Source organism: Culex pipiens, chromosome 1 (assembly GCF_016801865.2).
Source record: "Culex pipiens pallens isolate TS chromosome 1, TS_CPP_V2, whole genome shotgun sequence".
Taxonomy (NCBI): domain Eukaryota; kingdom Metazoa; phylum Arthropoda; class Insecta; order Diptera; family Culicidae; genus Culex; species Culex pipiens.
In genome coordinates this window covers 22,194,273-22,212,544 of record NC_068937.1, presented here as the reverse complement: position 1 = coordinate 22,212,544, position 18,272 = coordinate 22,194,273, and the positions used below count along the sequence as shown (strand labels likewise).

Below are 18,272 nucleotides of genomic sequence, written 5' to 3'. Positions count from 1 at the left end.
CTGACGAACCCGATTTCCGGGAACCATCTGGCCCCGGTCGACTGAACAACGGTACACAAAAGGCTAATCCGTTTTGCAGTCCGCACCGTATCGGCCAGCTGGTCGTTCTTTTCTCCATTCTTTCTCGAGAAGGAAGAGGGCGACGGCGAGGGATAAGTCACTGGCTTTGTTTGTCGAAGCTTGACCTCCCCCCCCCCCCCTCGCCTTTTCTGATTTTGCTGCTGAGCTGTCAAACGCGCACAATGGAAATGTTCTATTTTTCGACAGTGTAGGTGGAGCTGAAGGAGGGGGGACAAATTGGTTTAGTAATTGTCTCTGAATTATTCAGTGGAGCATGGAACCGATCCGGAATGTTGCACAAAAGTAGGCCATGACCTGAGTTTGAGTGATTCCAGAATAGAAGTTGTCAACAATGGCCAAAAAGCAAATTTTATCTCTTTACTCAATTTTGAGTACGACCGATTCTGACGAAATCTGCGTGCATTCGTCAACAAATTTTGACAGTTGCTTTGTGATTTTCAGTGTTGCCAAAGCTTCTCGACATCATAACTTCAGCAACCTGTTCTCACCTCAGGAAATATTGACTCAACGCCTGCTTCGCTTTTATTTCGCACGTGAAAACACGTGGGGTGTGGGCCGCCGCCTGTTGACGTAACAAATGGCAAAACTTGTACGCAGATAACGGGGTTTTATCGGTGAGCAAAAAGAAGCAGAGGGAGTCGGAGTTTGAGGTTATGTCTTCACCTTTTTTCAGATGCGTGGAGGACCGTTATCTTCTGTGTCAAAAAGGAGGAGAAGACGGGGTATTGAAAAATGACTTCTTGCTCCAACTCGCCTCGTTATTTTTGAGCGTGTAGCGCACATTAAGGTGATGGAAATTTATAGTTTTGACGTTTTGAGGGTGGTGGGAACGAGAAGGTGCCGGTTTGTTGGTTTGCGATGATACACCTTGCCGGTTGGAAGAACCCTCGTAAAACGAAGTCATTATTTTTCGGTATTTCGACAAATGGAGGAGATTAACTTGGGCGATATTACAGTTTAAAGTACAATAAAGAGTTATTTAGGGGTTTATTGGAAACGTGAGCTTAAGAGGGATGAACTATTGCTTGACAAATCATCTTTGTTCCTTTTACATTGTTTTGCTCGCAGTCATCTGTCAAATTCGAGGGGTAAGACTCTTATGGACCTTCATTGTTCTCAGATGTTATTTCTTTGTTTCCTCAATTATTGAAAACAACGATTTCTTGGATTTTATTCTTCCTTTCTTTAATCATTTCCCTGGCAACACTGCCCCATCACTCCGAGGGATTCGCCACTGTGAAAATGATCCCAGAAACGGTCCCAATCCAATTTCGATCACTCCCCGTGAAATAATCGAAGCCGGCGGCATCCATCATAACGGAATTACTCTAACCGGAGCGGAATCTAATTGGACCCTCGCTCGAGACTCCCTGGCGTCGATTACGGAGGGAAATAAAAACGAAACAAAAAAATAAAACAGATAAAACCGGTCCAAACCCCCACCCCACCTTTTGCGCCCCCAAAATAGATCCGAATTTCTTATCCGTTTTTCCTTGGAACCCCTTCGGCGGTTCAGGGTTGCTGACGAAGGTCCAATTCCGAATTGGGAAATACATAAAAATTTGTGTGTGCTCACCTTGGAGGATCATCGCGAGGGTTAAGCTGATTTTATTGAAAAATTGACCCGAGGGAATTTGTGCCTTTTTTGGACCCATTTTGACCATTTATGACAGCTTATTAACGCGTTGACAGCTGGGCGCGCGAGCGCCATCTTTGATTGAAATTCGTGTCGCGCCGTTGATTGACCGGCCAATTTGGACAACTTCCGGGCGGAACATCTTGTCATGGCGCGCGGACGTTTCCGGGTGGGGACCGTCCTTTTTTTGGGGTGGGTGCGAAGGCGAGATGTTTATTGAAACGATAACTTTTCGAGGGGGGAGTCCCTTTTTTGAGAGGGTTTTACTTGAAGGTGGTGAAAAGTAAGGTTTGAGACTTTTTTTTTCCTTTGTGGGACGGTGAAGGCAACTTTGTATTAGTCCCTAATGGTTTAACAAGCTTCTCCGGGCTTTTTTGTGGAGCCCTTTTTGTTCCCTGATGAACTTTTTCTCATGTTGAATATTTGTTTTTCTTTGAATGAAATAATTCCATGATGATTTGATATCTTTCGTGTGAGCACCTTTTAAATTCAAAAAATTTTTAAAATTATTTAAAATCTAAAAAAATATAAAATACCAAACATTTTAAAATTTTTAATATTCAGAAAATTCTTAAAATTCTTAAAATTTTTAAAGTTCTTAAAATTCCTAAAATTCTTAAAATTCTTAAAATTCTTAAAATTCTTAAAATTCTTAAAATTCTTAAAATTTATAAAATTCTTAAAATTCTTAAAATTCTTAAAATTCTTAAAATTCTTAAAATTCTTAAAATTCTTAAAATTCTTAAAATTCTTAAAATTCTTAAAATTCTTAAAATTCTTAAAATTCTTAAAATTCTTAAAATTCTTAAAATTCTTAAAATTCTTAAAATTCTTAAAATTCTTAAAATTCTTAAAAATTTTAAAATTATTAAAATTCTTAAAATTCTAAAAAAATTTAAAATTCTTAAAATTCTAAAAATTCTTAAAATTCTTAAAATTCTAAAAATTCTTAAAATTCTTAAAATTCTTAAAATTCATAAAATTCTTAAAATTCATAAAATTCTTAAAATTCATAAAATTCTTAAAATTCTTATAATTCTTAAAATTCTTAAAATTCTTAAAATTCTTAAAATTCTTAAAATTCTTAAAATTCTTAAAATTCTTAAAATTCTTAAAATTCTTAAAATTCTTAAAATTCTTAAAATTCTTAAATTTCTTAAAATTCTTAAAATTAATTCTTAAAATTAATTCTTAAAATTCTTAAAATTCTTAAAATTCTTAAAATTCTTAAAATTCTTAAAATTCTTAAAATTCTTAAAATTGTTTAAATTTAGAACAAATATTCCAAGAGTGTTTTACCCCTCTCATTTGACAGTTATCGCCCAGCCTGCTGCTAACCACAGTGAAAGTGACTTTCCATGTCGAACTGTCACGATCCTTCTTCTCCTCGTCCGGGGTAATTCCTCGGTACATTAAAGCTTAAGGTCAACCCCCCTCCCCTTTTCAAAAACAAAATTAACTCCCAATTCCCAACTTCCTTCTGTGGATTTCCCACCCAAAATAACCAAAAAGCCCGGATTAATTACCCGGCAATTAGCCTTGACCCATCGCCGCCACAAGTCCCTGTTGAATATTCACGGCGGCCTACTTCGATTAGAATAACAATAACAACAAGCACAAATACTCACAGTATGTCGCCGTCGTCAGCCGATCGATGGTGTCCTGCTTTAGTTTGGAGTTCTTTTTGCCCATGGTTTCCGGTGATTGCTGCCGCTGTCGCCGCCTGCCGTGCTGTCACTAACCTGTCACCACTTGCTCACACGCTAAACCGGGGAAGGGGTTAAAATTGGCTCAAACTACACTCGCTTTAACTTTTGCAACTGTCAAATTGTTGTGGCTTTTTTCTTCCTTGTTGCAGGTTAGGTTAGCGATTCATGTCTCGTCTCGACGATTTCAATTCATTTCTGCGGAGAAGAACAAAGAGAAAACCAAAAATTAAATTTACACTACATTAAACATGGCGGCCGTGACCGCGCACAGGAAAATGGCCGAAAATCGGCGAGTATAAATGACAATTAAACTGTTTGAGCTCGATAAAAAGCTCGAAATTGCACGTTGCGGACAATTAAGCCCGATAATTGACGGTAAATCGACAATAACGCACGTGGAAAACTCAATTTCAGCGCAAAAACGTCAAATTGCAGTGTTGCCAGTACGCTCAAGTGCACCGAAAATTGAATTTCAAGATCGACCTCGAGGGGCTCATAGCGACCTGTCAACGGGAACGGAGCGGACTAAAACCAACATTATTGCCAACTCGGACGACGCGTCCGACGGTCCCGGGACGGTCGTTTAGTGTTTACATTCCAAAGTTCGAGTGCCTGGGACCGGATTCGGTGGTTTGTACGGCTCTTTTGGTGAGGTTTCGGCAAGGATGAAGGACAGTGGAACGTGCATTTGATTCTAGACTTACATTATCAATGTTTTTCGTCTATTTTTGTACGATTCCGAAATATTAAATAAAACTATTTTTAACAAACAAAATAAGTACAAAAAAAAATTCACATCAAATGTTCTTTCTAATTTTACTTCACTGTGTAAACAAAGTCGTGACGTTTTGCACAGTCATAGAAAATTTATTTAAAAAAAACACTTTAACACAAAACACACAAAATTGTCAACATTTTTAAAATTTACAAAACTGTCAAAATTGTCGAAATTGTCAAAATTGTCAAAATTGTCAAAATTGTCAAAATTGTCAAAATTGTCAAAATTGACAAAATTGTCAAAATTGTCAAAATTGTCAAAATTGTCAAAATTGTCAAAATTGTCAAAATTGTCAAAATTGTCAAAATTGTCAAAATTGTCGAAATTGTCAAAATTGTCAAAATTGTCAAAATTGTCAAAATTGTCAAAATTGTCAAAATTGTCAAAATTGTCAAAATTGTCAAAATTGTCAAAATTGTCAAAATTGTCACAATTGGTAAAATTGGTAAAATTGTTGAAATTGTCAAAATTGGTAAAATTGTTGAAATTGTCAAAATAACAAAAATAACAAAAATTACAAAAATTACAAAAATTACAAAAATTACAAAAATTACAAAAATTACAAAAATTACAAAAATTACAAAAATTACAAAAATTACAAAAATTACAAAAATTACAAAAATTACAAAAATTACAAAAATTACAAAAATTACAAAAATTACAAAAATTACAAAAATTACAAAAATTACAAAAATTACAAAAATTACAAAAATTACAAAAATTACAAAAATTACAAAAATTACAAAAATTACAAAAATTACAAAAATTACAAAAATAACAAAAATTACAAAAATTACAAAAATTACAAAAATTACAAAAATTACAAAAATTACAAAAATTACAAAAATTACAAAAATTACAAAAATTACAAAAATTACAAAAATTACAAAAATTACAAAAATTACAAAAATTACAAAAATTACAAAAATTACAAAAATTACAAAAATTACAAAAATTACAAAAATTACAAAAATTACAAAAATTACAAAAATTACAAAAATTACAAAAATTACAAAAATTACAAAATTACAAAAATTACAAAAATTACAAAAATTACAAAAATTACAAAAATTACAAAAATTACAAAAATTACAAAAATTACAAAAATTACAAAAATTACAAAAATTACAAAAATTACAAAAATTACAAAAATTACAAAAATTACAAAAATTACAAAAATTACAAAAATTACAAAAATTACAAAAATTACAAAAATTACAAAAATTACAAAAATTACAAAAATTACAAAAATTACAAAAATTACAAAAATTACAAAAATTACAAAAATTACAAAAATTACAAAAATTACAAAAATTACAAAAATTACAAAAATTACAAAAATTACAAAAATTACAAAAATTACAAAAATTACAAAAATTACAAAAATTACAAAAATTACAAAAATTACAAAAATTACAAAAATTACAAAAATTACAAAAATTACAAAAATTACAAAAATTACAAAAATTACAAAAATTACAAAAATTACAAAAATTACAAAAATTACAAAAATTACAAAAATTACAAAAATTACAAAAATTACAAAAATTACAAAAATTACAAAAATTACAAAAATTACAAAAATTACAAAAATTACAAAAATTACAAAAATTACAAAAATTACAAAAATTACAAAAATTACAAAAATTACAAAAATTACAAAAATTACAAAAATTACAAAAATTACAAAAATTACAAAAATTACAAAAATTACAAAAATTACAAAAATTACAAAAATTACAAAAATTACAAAAATTACAAAAATTACAAAAATTACAAAAATTACAAAAATTACAAAAATTACAAAAATTACAAAAATTACAAAAATTACAAAAATTACAAAAATTACAAAAATTACAAAAATTACAAAAATTACAAAAATTACAAAAATTACAAAAATTACAAAAATTACAAAAATTACAAAAATTACAAAAATTACAAAAATTACAAAAATTACAAAAATTACAAAAATTACAAAATTTACAAAAATTACAAAAATTACAAAAATTACAAAAATTACAAAAATTACAAAAATTACAAAATTTACAATTAACGGATTAATGAATATAAAATTTATTTAAATAATTTTAAATTAAAAAAAATATTTTAGGTTATTTTGTCACATCAAATCATCAATATTTAATTTTTATTCTAAACTTTAAGACAGATTTCTCAGTTTGAATATTAGAATTAATTTTTTAAAGAAAAAAACACTCAAAAATCTAAATTTCAATTATTCTCGTTAAACTTTCCACACTCTCATCTAACCCCCACAATTTAATCCCTGCAAAATTGCACTCCCTCTCGAGGACACACCCTCCAACGTCAAAATTGAAAACTCGACCACATCCGTTCCGTTCCGACCACCGAAAAGATGGATTTCGTTTGCATTTTGTTTGATTTACTCGAGGGGCTGGTCACCGCTCTCGAGTGGTTGCCGAAAATTTATGGAACGCATCGCGTTGCTGCGAGTCAGCAGTGTTGCCAGTTTTGCACAATTTCTCTTTGTAATCAAATCTGACAGTTTCGAGCGAAAATTTGTCGAAAAGCTCCGCTAGATGGTGCAGCGAGCGTGGAAAAATGAACCTAGTTGGTGTCACACATAACCTCACTTTTAGGTTTTTTTAGCAAATAAAAAACGGGAAAGCACTCCGAGTTTCCGCTCGGTTAATCCCAGCACTTTCGAAAAGGGCCGAAGAGGGAAAGTCCCCAAAGGGGTCTGCAAAATCGCAAAATGTGTAAATAAAAATCACAACTCCGTGTGAGTGGGGAAAGAGAATGTTTTGGTAGAGCTTCCGACACCGAACAGTGTTGCCAGCGACTCACCCTCCCGTTTGGAGGATAGTTTTTGCCGTTTTAACCCGCAACGAAAGCCACTTTTCACACACTCTGCTGTTCTGTTGTTGTTGTGTTTATCTCGGACGCTTGCCGGAAATGTAAAATCCGAGGGGGCAGCCACTCTTCTCGTCGTCGCCACACTTTGCGGAAAAATGTTGGGCAAAAGTTGGTGAAATGACTTTTTTTAGATATCTCTTTCTCCATTTCATGAACCGGCGGCCCTCTGGTGTAAAATAGCACAACTTTTAAGAGAAACGAGGGGTTGACTTTTCAACTTTTCCGAATCAATTATTCTCTGCATGTGGTCGGACAAATTCCGAAACTATTCCAAAAGTGCCCCCATCACATTTGCAAACTTCACAACAGTGTTCCTGTATTGTTTTTAGCAATCCGAGCAAGTCATGTATCTGGCGGCCTTGCCCACTGGGTTGATTCAGAGATTTAAGGTTATCACTTCATTTCGCATGGCTTGCTGCGAATCGGACGATGAACTGGCCAGGTATACGGGTCATCAACATTACCCCCTTTTGGGGTACGTTCAAATATTACGTAACGCTTTAATTTGGAATTTTTTGACTCATTTCCTCCACAACTAAAACATGTCTGTCAAAAAGCGTAAACGCGTTACGTAACATCTGAATGTGCCCCCCCTTTTACAGTTTGACCCATCGTCATCCAGCTGACCGACCCAAAAGGTGATGCGAGAATGATGATGCCGTGATGATGAGGACATCATGTCTGTCGGCTCTCGGAAGTGCATATCGGGATGATGTATGTGAGCAATTTTGAGAGGTTAGGAATTTTAGTTGCAAGAGATACGACGGTCTTTGGGACAGGATAAATTCGAAAAGGTGTGTGTGTGTGTCATTGTCTCCTCTTCAGGGTTGATAATTTTCGAATGTGAAGGCTTTTGTGTATGGTTCGGGGAAGAATTAGACTTTTCAGGTTAGCTGAACATAGAATGGTTATAGGTAATTTTGATTGAAAAAGTCGTCAAAATACGTGGTTAATTAAATTTATAAAGGGCGTTGTTTTTTGTATTATACTACAAAAATAACATTTATTTCTTAAATATCTTAGCAACATTTTGAAGTTTTGTGGAAATTTTGCTAAATTATTCAAAAAAAAAATGTTTAAATATTGTTAAAGCCGTTGCAAATATTTTTTGAAGTTTTTGTCCCTCGATTCTGACCAAAATTGAGGGGGGCGGCATAAAAATAAAAAAGTATAAAAATTTAAATTACGAGCCACGGTTTCAACATTTTAATGATAAAAGTGGTGTAAAATGCAATTATACACCTGTCCAGTCGTTTTGCCATCATTAATTTCCGAATTATCTAAGTATTGACGAAAATTTTATTTTTTTCGAAAAATAAAATTTTTGCGGTAAACAAGCCAAACATGCTAAATATGATTATCAATGCAGAAAAATGCATTTTAGATTGTTTTCACTATTTTCATGGAAATTTTGAAGTTTTTTGGAAAAACTTTTTTTTTGTCCCCTGATTTTTCAGACCAATTTTGAAGGGGAGGGGGCGACATAAACTTTGAAAAATATTTGCAACGGCCTAAAATATTGGTAAAATATTGTTAAAAATTGTGAAAAAAATTAAATGTTGTTGAAATATAGTTCAAGATATTTTTAAATATTTGTATTTTCTTTAAACACTGTTAAAATCTTGCTTACTTTTTCAAAAGGCCCTATGCACATAGGAAACACATAAGCAATTCTCTACGAAATCGGTCTTTTTTCTTCAATTTTAATATTTGTATTTTTTAATCCGACTGAAACTTTTTTGGTGCCTTCGGTATGCCCAAAGAAGCCATTTTGCATCATTAGTTTGTCCATATAATTTTCCATACAAATTTCGCAGCTGTCCATACAAAAATGATGTATGAAAATTCAAAAATCTGTATCTTTTGAAGGAATTTTTTGATCGATTTGGTGTCTTCGGCAATGTTGTAGGTATGGATACGGACTACACTGGAAAAAAATGATGCACGGTAAAAAAATTTGGTGATTTTTTATTTAACTTTTTATCACTAAAATTTGATTTGCAAAAAAAACACTATTTTTAATTTGTTTATTTTTTATATGTTTTAGAGGACATAAAATGTCAACTTTTCAGAAATTTCCAGGTTGTACAAAAAAATATTGACGGAGTTATGCATTTTTTAATCAATACTGATTTTTTCAAAAAATCGAAATATTGGGCGTAATATTGAATGTTTGGCCCTTTTGAAATGTTTGTTTTGATTTGAAAATTTTGAAAATAATGTTTTCGAAAAGATCGAAAAATTCCACAAATGTTTCGTATATTAACATTGAAAATCGGACCATTAGTTGCTGCGATATCGACATTAAAAAATGGTGGGCTGTTTGGGAGAGACTTAGAAAACATCAATTTTCCTGTTTTTAAACCTTTGCATTGCAATATCTCAGCAACTAAAGGTAGTATCAACAAAGTCTGAAGAAGCAAAATATAGAGAATTTTCTCAGCTTTTCAAAAATATTTTTGCCAAAAGTGTGCAAACATGCGCACTAATTTAAAAAAATGAAAAACTGCGACTATTTAAAAAAAGTCACCTAAATATGGATTTAACTTGATCAAAATTTTACCAAAGTACTTTTTGATTGCAAATTTGATTTTACATCGAAAAATGAAGTTGAAAAAATTTTGCGACCAATATTTCGATTTTTTGTAAAAATCAGTATTGATTTAAAAATTCATAACTCGGTCAATGATTTTTTGCACAACTTCGAAATTTCTGAAAAGTTGGCATTTTATGTCCTCTAAAACATATCAAAAAATAAAAAAAAATAAAAATAGTAGTTTTTTGCAAATCAAATTTTAGTGATAAAAAGTTAAATAAAAAAATCACCAAATTTTTTTTACCGTGTACCATTTTTTTCCAGTGTAGTCCGTATCCATACCTACAATTTTGCCGAAGACACCAAATCGATCAAAAAATTCCTTCAAAAGATACAGATTTTTGAATTTTCATACATAATTTTTGTGTGGACAGCTGCGAAATTTGTTTGGAAAATTATATGGACAAACTAATGATGCAAAATGGCTTCTTTGGGCATACCGAAGGCACCAAAAAAGTTTCAGTCGGATTAAAAAATACAAAAAAAAAATCGAATGACCGAAATCCTAGAGAACTGCTCACATGGTGCATTGGTGGTTTTGAAAAAGTAATTTAGAAATTTTGTTAAAAAATATTAAATATTGACACAAATAGAATATAAAATATATTGTTCAAATATTATTACATATTGCTGAAATATTGAAAAATATTTGTTGGAATAATTTTTAAATATCGTTGAAAATATTTATAAAATAATTGTTTACAATATTGCTCATATATATATTTTTTAATTATTGGTTTATACTTTTTTTTGAAATACTGTATAAAAAATTAAAAGTATTGTCGAAAATATTTTTAAATCATTATTCAAAAACAGGGAAATATTTGTTTAAATTTAGTTAATCATTGTTCAAAAAAAGTGTTGAAATATTTTTGAAAAAATCATCAAAATTAATATTGTATAAAATTTATATTGTTTTTTTTTTGGAATATTATAATGCTAAATATTTTTTAATATTATGATTGTTAGGGTATCGATTAAAATTATTACTAAAATATGTTAATTTTTTTAAATACTGAGGATTGCTTTGAAAATACTGTACTGTAAAAATATTGATAAAGCAATGTCCAAAACATTAAAAATTTGTTATTTAAAAAAATCTGTTTAAATTTAGTTTAATATTGCTTGAAAAATAGCGTTCAAATATTTCTGAAAACATTGTAAAAATATATTAAAAATGTTAAAGCATTGTTGAACTATTGGTAAAAAAATGCTTTACAATATTGTATATGCCGAGCTTCCGTGGCCGTGAGGTTACGGGTTTCGCCTTGTAAGCGGAAGGTGATGGGTTCGATTCCTGTCTGGCTCGGCAAAGTCAGATCCCTTCAAAGAGTAAATCTGCTCACAGGGAATACTGACCGGTAGGGGATGGGTTTCGACTAACGGCGTGCTGGATTTCCAATCCAGAGGTCGTGAGTTCGATTCTCGTACCGGGATGATGAAGTTTCTTAAAAAAAAAAAAGAATGCAAGAATAAAAAAAAATAAAAAAAATGTTATATAAACTATTTTTGGATTGTTGTTCAATAGTATAGTGATAAAAACAATGTAAAAATATTTTTTAAATAATGTAAAAATATTATAAAAAATAGTGATTGAGTATGTTCAAAGATTATAAGGGTATCGTTAAAACTATTACTTAAACATGTTTAAAATTATTGTATAAAATATTGATGTTTTTATTAATTCTGAACTGTAGAAAAACTGTGAAAAATCGGTGTAAATAAAGTTAAATATTGCTTTAAAAATAGTGTTAAAATATTTTCAAAATGTTAAAGTATTGTTAAACTATTGACTACATAAACGACTATTATGCAACAAGTTGCAAAAAGAGGATTTTTTCAGCACGAGTCGTACATTTATCCAACGAGGTTCACCGAGTTGGATAAATACGAAGAGTGCTGAAAAAATCAAGTTTTGCAACGAGTTCCATACAACATTTTTTGCAATTCCAAAAAACACAAACTGAGTGAAATTTCAAGTCAAATTTTCATGTATTTTGTCAATAAATCGTTTAAATCAAAAAAATGTTGAAGAGTGTTACTTTTCGAAACAAGTGCTGAAAAGTTCAACTTTTCAGCACCCATTTGAGTGCTGAAAAGTAGAACTTTTCAGCATTTATTTTGAAAAGTGTTGCTATTCGATTCTGTTATTTTTGGTACAGAAAAGTAGGCTATTTCGTCGTTCAAGAATGACAGGAAAAGTGAGTAGTTTCACGACGGAATTGCAAAAATATTATTAAAATATTGCAGACATTTATGAATGTTTAATTTTATAGTTATATTGTTCAAATAAAATTATTGTAACTTTCTTTAAATATCATTTAAATATTATTAAAATTTTATTTAAAATACAGCCAATTATTTAAAAAAATGTCACAGCTAATATTCAATTGGTATTCCATATGCATACAAAAAAAACAAATTTTAAAAAATTTAAAAATGCATATAAATGCTTCGAAACAAAAAAAAACGTTTTAATTCATGAAAAAAAAGTTTTTGGCAGTGTTCCCAGAATGTCAGAAGATATTCCAACTCGCCTTCAAAGTTTTGCAGGATTTTTTTTTTAATTTGGCAAGGAGGCAGGTTTGAGAAATAGGAATTATTATAATGATTGGATGATTTTAAAATTACTTTTGATTGAAATTTATGGAATCTGGCATCGAAAAATTATGTGAAATAAAATGAAATTCATTAGGGTTGCATTGCAGTGAATTTTGGATGCAAATTACTTAAGTATTTTGGCTTTTAAAAAAAATTTTTGACAATATTTTATTTATTTTGTTGAAATTCATTTTAAAAATTTCAAAAAAATAATTAAAAATAACTTTTCAAAATCGAGAGTTATGTCATTTTATGGGAAATTTTATGTACTTTCGTATGCAACATCCCGATTCTTTTCTCATTCTACACAAAAATTATTTTTTCCAGCAATATTGTACAAAGTTGTAGAGTAGACAAAAACCAATTATTTGATGTGTAAACATAAGGGATTTGCATGTATTCTTGACAAGTTATCGCGATTTTACGAAAAAGTTTATTGTAAATGTGATATTTGACCAGCTTTTTGAAGTTTAAACTTTTGAAAGATTTTTTTTTTCGGAAAGCAAATTTTGCCTAACCCTTTGGAATTTTGTTGTGGCTCGTGCATGCCTAGGATAAGGGGATTTTTCTAAAATAATTTAAGGATTTTCCCTTTTTTTTCAATTTATTTATTTAAATGTAGTAAAATTTAGTTCAGAACTGGAATCAAGATTAGTTTTTTGCAAAGTTTGACAGCAACAACTCAAAGTTTGAAAATGTATCTATTTTAATTGCATTCAATCCCAAATATAACTGGAATCATAAAAGCACCACAAAACCATAATTTTGAATTTCAGATTATCCTCTCCTCCAAACCCAGCTTTCATTTCAATAATTTACAACACAAACATTTCCGGCGACGCAATTCCATTAACCTCAAACTTTCATGACATTCCACATAAACTGTAACATCACATCCCAACCAACGCTCGCTGCTGCCCAAACGTCAAACAATTCACACATTATTCCTCGTTCCTCTCTCTCTCCAACAATAATATCCCATTACCGCGAGCGCGACATAAATTTCCGATCCGTTTTATTGTTCTTTCTCCCCGTCCCCTAAAATTATGCAACAGTTGCAGCGCCACGCTGCGCGAATTAATTTAATGAACCAATTCGCCTAGCGCGTATAAATTGCTCGTTTGGAAATCAACAACTTGGAAGGGATTAGAGCTCAACTCAGGCGGCAAAGTTTGAGTGGTTTTGGGTGAGCGTGTAGAAGTTTGACGTTTTGACGCAACGTCATTCATTCTGTCGAAAATTACTCGTTCTGTCAAAAGTCAAAATATTTTCATCATAGAAAGAGTAAAAATTAACCCAAAACTACTCGTGAAACTCAAAGTTGAGTAGCTGAAGATTTGACAGTTCGATTCCTTCGAGTCCTTTTAAAATGTTAAACCAGATCTGCGCTTTGTTTATCAACTTCTACCGCATGACAAAGCGCTTGAAAATTGCATTCATGAAAGCGAATCGATTTAACGAACGTCAGCGTGATGTAATTTGTGCATGCGCCCCGGGGAGGACCCCCACTGGGTGAACTGAGCTAGTTTATTGTAATTAAACAATGACCAAATGCTAACGTTAGGCCCAGATTTGCCCGATTTCGGTCGCTGAATTTTAATTGGCAATCCCGCCTGCGTGCGCGCAGGGATGACAGCTGTCACGTTGACATTTGGGTTGAGCAAACCGAGGCCAACTTTGTTTAAACTTTGTCCTTGGTTGTAACAAAGATCGCCACCGATTCCTGTCACGTCACCGGCCACTGCCGACCGAATGTGACCGAATTAGCAAAGTAGCCATTGCCGTGGAGAGTTTTGCGGGAAACAACAACGGAATCTAATTTCGACCCACCCTTTGCCCGCAAAACCCACTTCCACATTCTATTCAAATCGTATAAATTACCCTTTCGGCTTCTATTTTGGGCCCGCACAGGTGCCGATTGTTATCCCGCCGCGAGATGGCGCATTTTCCGGCGCGGAAATGTAAATAACTAAATTTGCGTGTGTGAAATTCCCTCGCGAACTCCATGAATAATTCCATTTTTGGGCAGGTGTATCGATTGGTTTCACCCTACCCACAAGTGCGCGAAAAAACACGGAAAATTTGTTCTAAAAATTTAAAGAATTTTAAGAATTTAAATTTTTTAAAAAATTTAAGAATTTTGAAAATTTTAAGAATTTTTAGAATTTTAGGAATTTTAGGAATTTCAAGAATTTTAAGACTTTCAAGAATTTCAAGAATTTCAAGAAATTTTAGAATTTCAAGAATTTTAAGAATTTTAAGAATTTTAAGAATTTTAAGAATTTTAAGAATTTTAAGAATTTTAAGAATATTAAGAATTTTAAGAATTTTAAGAATTTTAAGAATTTTAAGAATTTTAAGAATTTTAAGAATTTTAAGAATTTTAAGAATTTTAAGAATTTTAAGAATTTTAAGAATTTTAAGAATTTTAAGAATTTTAAGAATTTTAAGAATTTTAAGAATTTTAAGAATTTTAAGAATTTTAAGAATTTTAAGAATTTTAAGAATTTTAAGAATTTTAAGAATTTTAAGAATTTTAAGAATTTTAAGAATTTTAAGAATTTTAAGAATTTTAAGAATTTTAAGAATTTTAAGAATTTTAAGAATTTTAAGAATTTTAAGAATTTTAAGAATTTTAAGAATTTTAAGAATTTTAAGAATTTTAAGAATTTTAAGAATTTTAAGAATTTTAAGAATTTTAAGAATTTTAAGAATTTTAAGAATTTTAAGAATTTTAAGAATTTTAAGAATTTTAAGAATTTTAAGAATTTTAAGAATTTTAAGAATTTTAAGAATTTTAAGAATTTTAAGAATTTTAAGAATTTTAAGAATTTTAAGAATTTTAAGAATTTTAAGAATTTTAGGAATTTTAAGAATTTTAAGAATTTTAAGAATTTTAAGAATTGTAAGAATTGTAAGAATTTTAAGAATTTTAAGAATTTTAAGAATTTTAAGAATTTTAAGAATTTTAAGAATTTTAAGAATTTTAAGAATTTTAAGAATTTTAAGAATTTTAAGAATTTTAAGAATTTTAAGAATTTTAAGAATTTTAAGAATTTTAAGAATGTTAAGAATGTTAAGAATTTTAAGAATTTTGAGAACTTTAAGAATTTTAAAAATTTTAAGAATTTTAAGAATTTTAAGAATTTTAAGAATTTTAAGAATTTTAAGAATTTTAAGAATTTTAAGAATTTTAAGAATTTTAAGAATTTTAAGAATTTTAGGAATTTTAAGAATTTTAAGAATTTTAAGAATTTTAAGAATTGTAAGAATTGTAAGAATTTTAAGAATTTTAAGAATTTTAAGAATTTTAAGAATTTTAAGAATTTTAAGAATTTTAAGAATTTTAAGAATTTTAAGAATTTTAAGAATTTTAAGAATTTTAAGAATTTTAAGAATTTTAAGAATTTTAAGAATTTTAAGAATGTTAAGAATGTTAAGAATTTTAAGAATTTTGAGAACTTTAAGAATTTTAAAAATTTTAAGAATTTTAAGAATTTTAAGAATTTTAAGAATTTTAAGAATTTTAAGAATTTTAAGAATTTTAAGAATTTTAAGAATTTTAAGAATTTTAAGAATTTTAAGAATTTTAAGAATTTTAAGAATTTTAAGAATTTTAAGAATTTTAAGAATTTTAAGAATTTTAAGAATTTTAAGAATTTTAAGAATTTTAAGAATTTTAAGAATTTTAAGAATTTTAAGAATTTTAAGAATTTTAAGAATTTTAAGAATTTTAAGAATTTTAAGAATTTTAAGAATTTTAAGAATTTTAAGAATTTTAAGAATTTTAAGAATTTTAAGAATTTTAAGAATTTTAAGAATTTTAAGAATTTTAAGAATTTTAAAAATTTTAAAAATTTTAAGAATTTTAAGAATTTTAAGAATTTTAAGAATTTTAAGAATTTGAAGAATTTTAAGAATTCATTTTTCTTGAAATGTAACATACATTTTTCTTTCCGTGAACTGTCAAAAGTGAACAAATCCCACCTATTTGCTGAACCGTGTGGTTTGACAGCTCCGCGAAAGGGATTCAACGAACAAATGGCATCGCCATCTAGGATTCCAACACAAATTCACCCATATATCACACAAGCCTTTTCAAATTCAATCCAGTGCAGTGGATCCGAGAGTCTGAGTTCATTGTCAGAGGCAGAGATCCTTTGTGTTTGGCTTTAGGGAGGGTCCCCGCCTCCTTTAACATGACATTCCGGACACGGTCGTTTTCTTGGCAACTCTGAGCTGAAGCTGTGTGTGTTTACTTTCGTCTTTATGCAAATGTTCGAACTTGTCCGTGTGTGACCTTCTCGTCGTCGTCGTGTGGGATTTTTGGGCAAATTCTTGGCAAACGATTCCCGTGTAAAGATATTTGCATTGGGGATTCTTTTTTACTTCCATTGTTGCCTAACCGACTGTGTAGAACCATTCTGTTCTCACTTTTGTTGACTTACTGGTTTTTGTGCGCAAAGTGTTTGCCTCGAATGGAATTTCTAATGACCTTGGGTTTGCGGTGGGAATCGATTTGCTTTGGAACTGTCAGATTTGACAGTAATGGATTGGGGTACCAAGAGTAAAATTCGAAACGCCTACTACGATTTGACGTTTAAGCACTCCATTCAGCCTACTCAGAGCTTGTCGTTGCGAACCGTGAGCCGATTAATTCCAATTTACAATTCCGAGTGAGTGGTTTGAGCTGAATAGAAGAGCCGCCCACCTCCACACAACTGACATAACCCAACTCTTCCCACCGCATCGCGAGGTGACATTTGCGCCCACACGCATCGAACATGTTTATTAATTGAGGAGCAAATTGCTTCGCAAACGGATCTAATGACTCATGTTCACCACTTGCAAATTGGAAATGGCGCTAATCAAGTTTGGAATTCACCAGAGAGTGACGTTCCCCTCGTGCGCGCGCTGTCAACTTGACAGCCGAGGGGTCCACCACTGCGCGTTGACCTAGAAATGCTAAAAATAGACGCATTTTTTTACTTTTCGCGGAAATCGACAATTTCCAGCCAGATTACCGTGAAAAATGGCAACAAAAGACCGCGCAAATTTGACAGAAGGAGGAGGAGGAGCCCTGAATCTTGCTCATCGTTGACGTCGACGATGATGATTGCCCGTTTTGTTCGATGGAAAACCATTTTCCCGTCCTCCACCTCCTCCTTGCGGCAAAAGGATTTCCGCCCAAATTACACCGTGCACGAACAATGGCGGAATTTTTCCGCCGGTCCACCGCCGTGCCTCGTTCATCTCAAGTGAATGGAATTATGACGGCGGAATACTGATGAGAATCGACGACGAAGTCGGCGTTCATTGAGGAGGAAAAAGTGGCCCCGGGAAAAGCTGATTGTTTTCCAATGCAGCGGAGAAGGGGGTTTCAAGCGATTTTGCCGATGAAAATCACGTGGCACTTTTTCCCAGTGTGGCTGATTGTTAAGTAGGCCACGACAATGGCGGAATCCCTTGGTCTTCCACGCGAAGAAGTGGCTCCGGCGTACGTGACGGATTTTGCGCTGGAACAGATATTCAAGTAGGCAGTTACCGGGGAAATGGGCAGAGTTACTCACTTAAGCGGCCATTTGTAGTGTTTATGGTCGTTTGACAGTTCATTGAGTTGGTAAACAAAGTGGCGATTTGTTTGGATTACCTGTAGGGAAGAAAAGATTGAGAAAAAACGCGGTCAGTTAAGGAGTTAACACTGTCAACTGTCAACAATCTTTCAATCTGTCAACTGTCAAAAATCTGTCATCAAAAAGACCTCCTTCATCTTCAAAAAGGGTCAAACTCATTTTCCCAAAAACAAATTACAAAGATTTGTTACGGGCAAAGCCCCCTTGGGAGAATCATAATTCACGCGCTGTCACTTTTGTCATTTCACAGCCTGCTTGGGCCGCGTTGGAAAAAGGGAGGCGGGTGTTAATTTCCGGAAGGAGGCCAAATATTTGTTTGCCTTTATGAAGTTGGGAAAACATT

General features: G+C 31.3%; 1 protein-coding gene across 1 annotated transcript in view; it reads right to left on the bottom strand.

Moving 5' to 3' along the window:
• Nucleotides 1-18,272, bottom strand: part of LOC120429957 (frequenin-1) — a 156,916-nt gene that overhangs the window by 106,463 nt on the left and 32,181 nt on the right. The window contains exon 2 of the mRNA XM_052706276.1: nucleotides 3,346-3,621. Coding sequence (XP_052562236.1) covers nucleotides 3,346-3,409 — 64 coding nt within the window. The 5' untranslated portion in view covers nucleotides 3,410-3,621. The remainder of the gene's footprint in view (nucleotides 1-3,345; nucleotides 3,622-18,272) is intronic.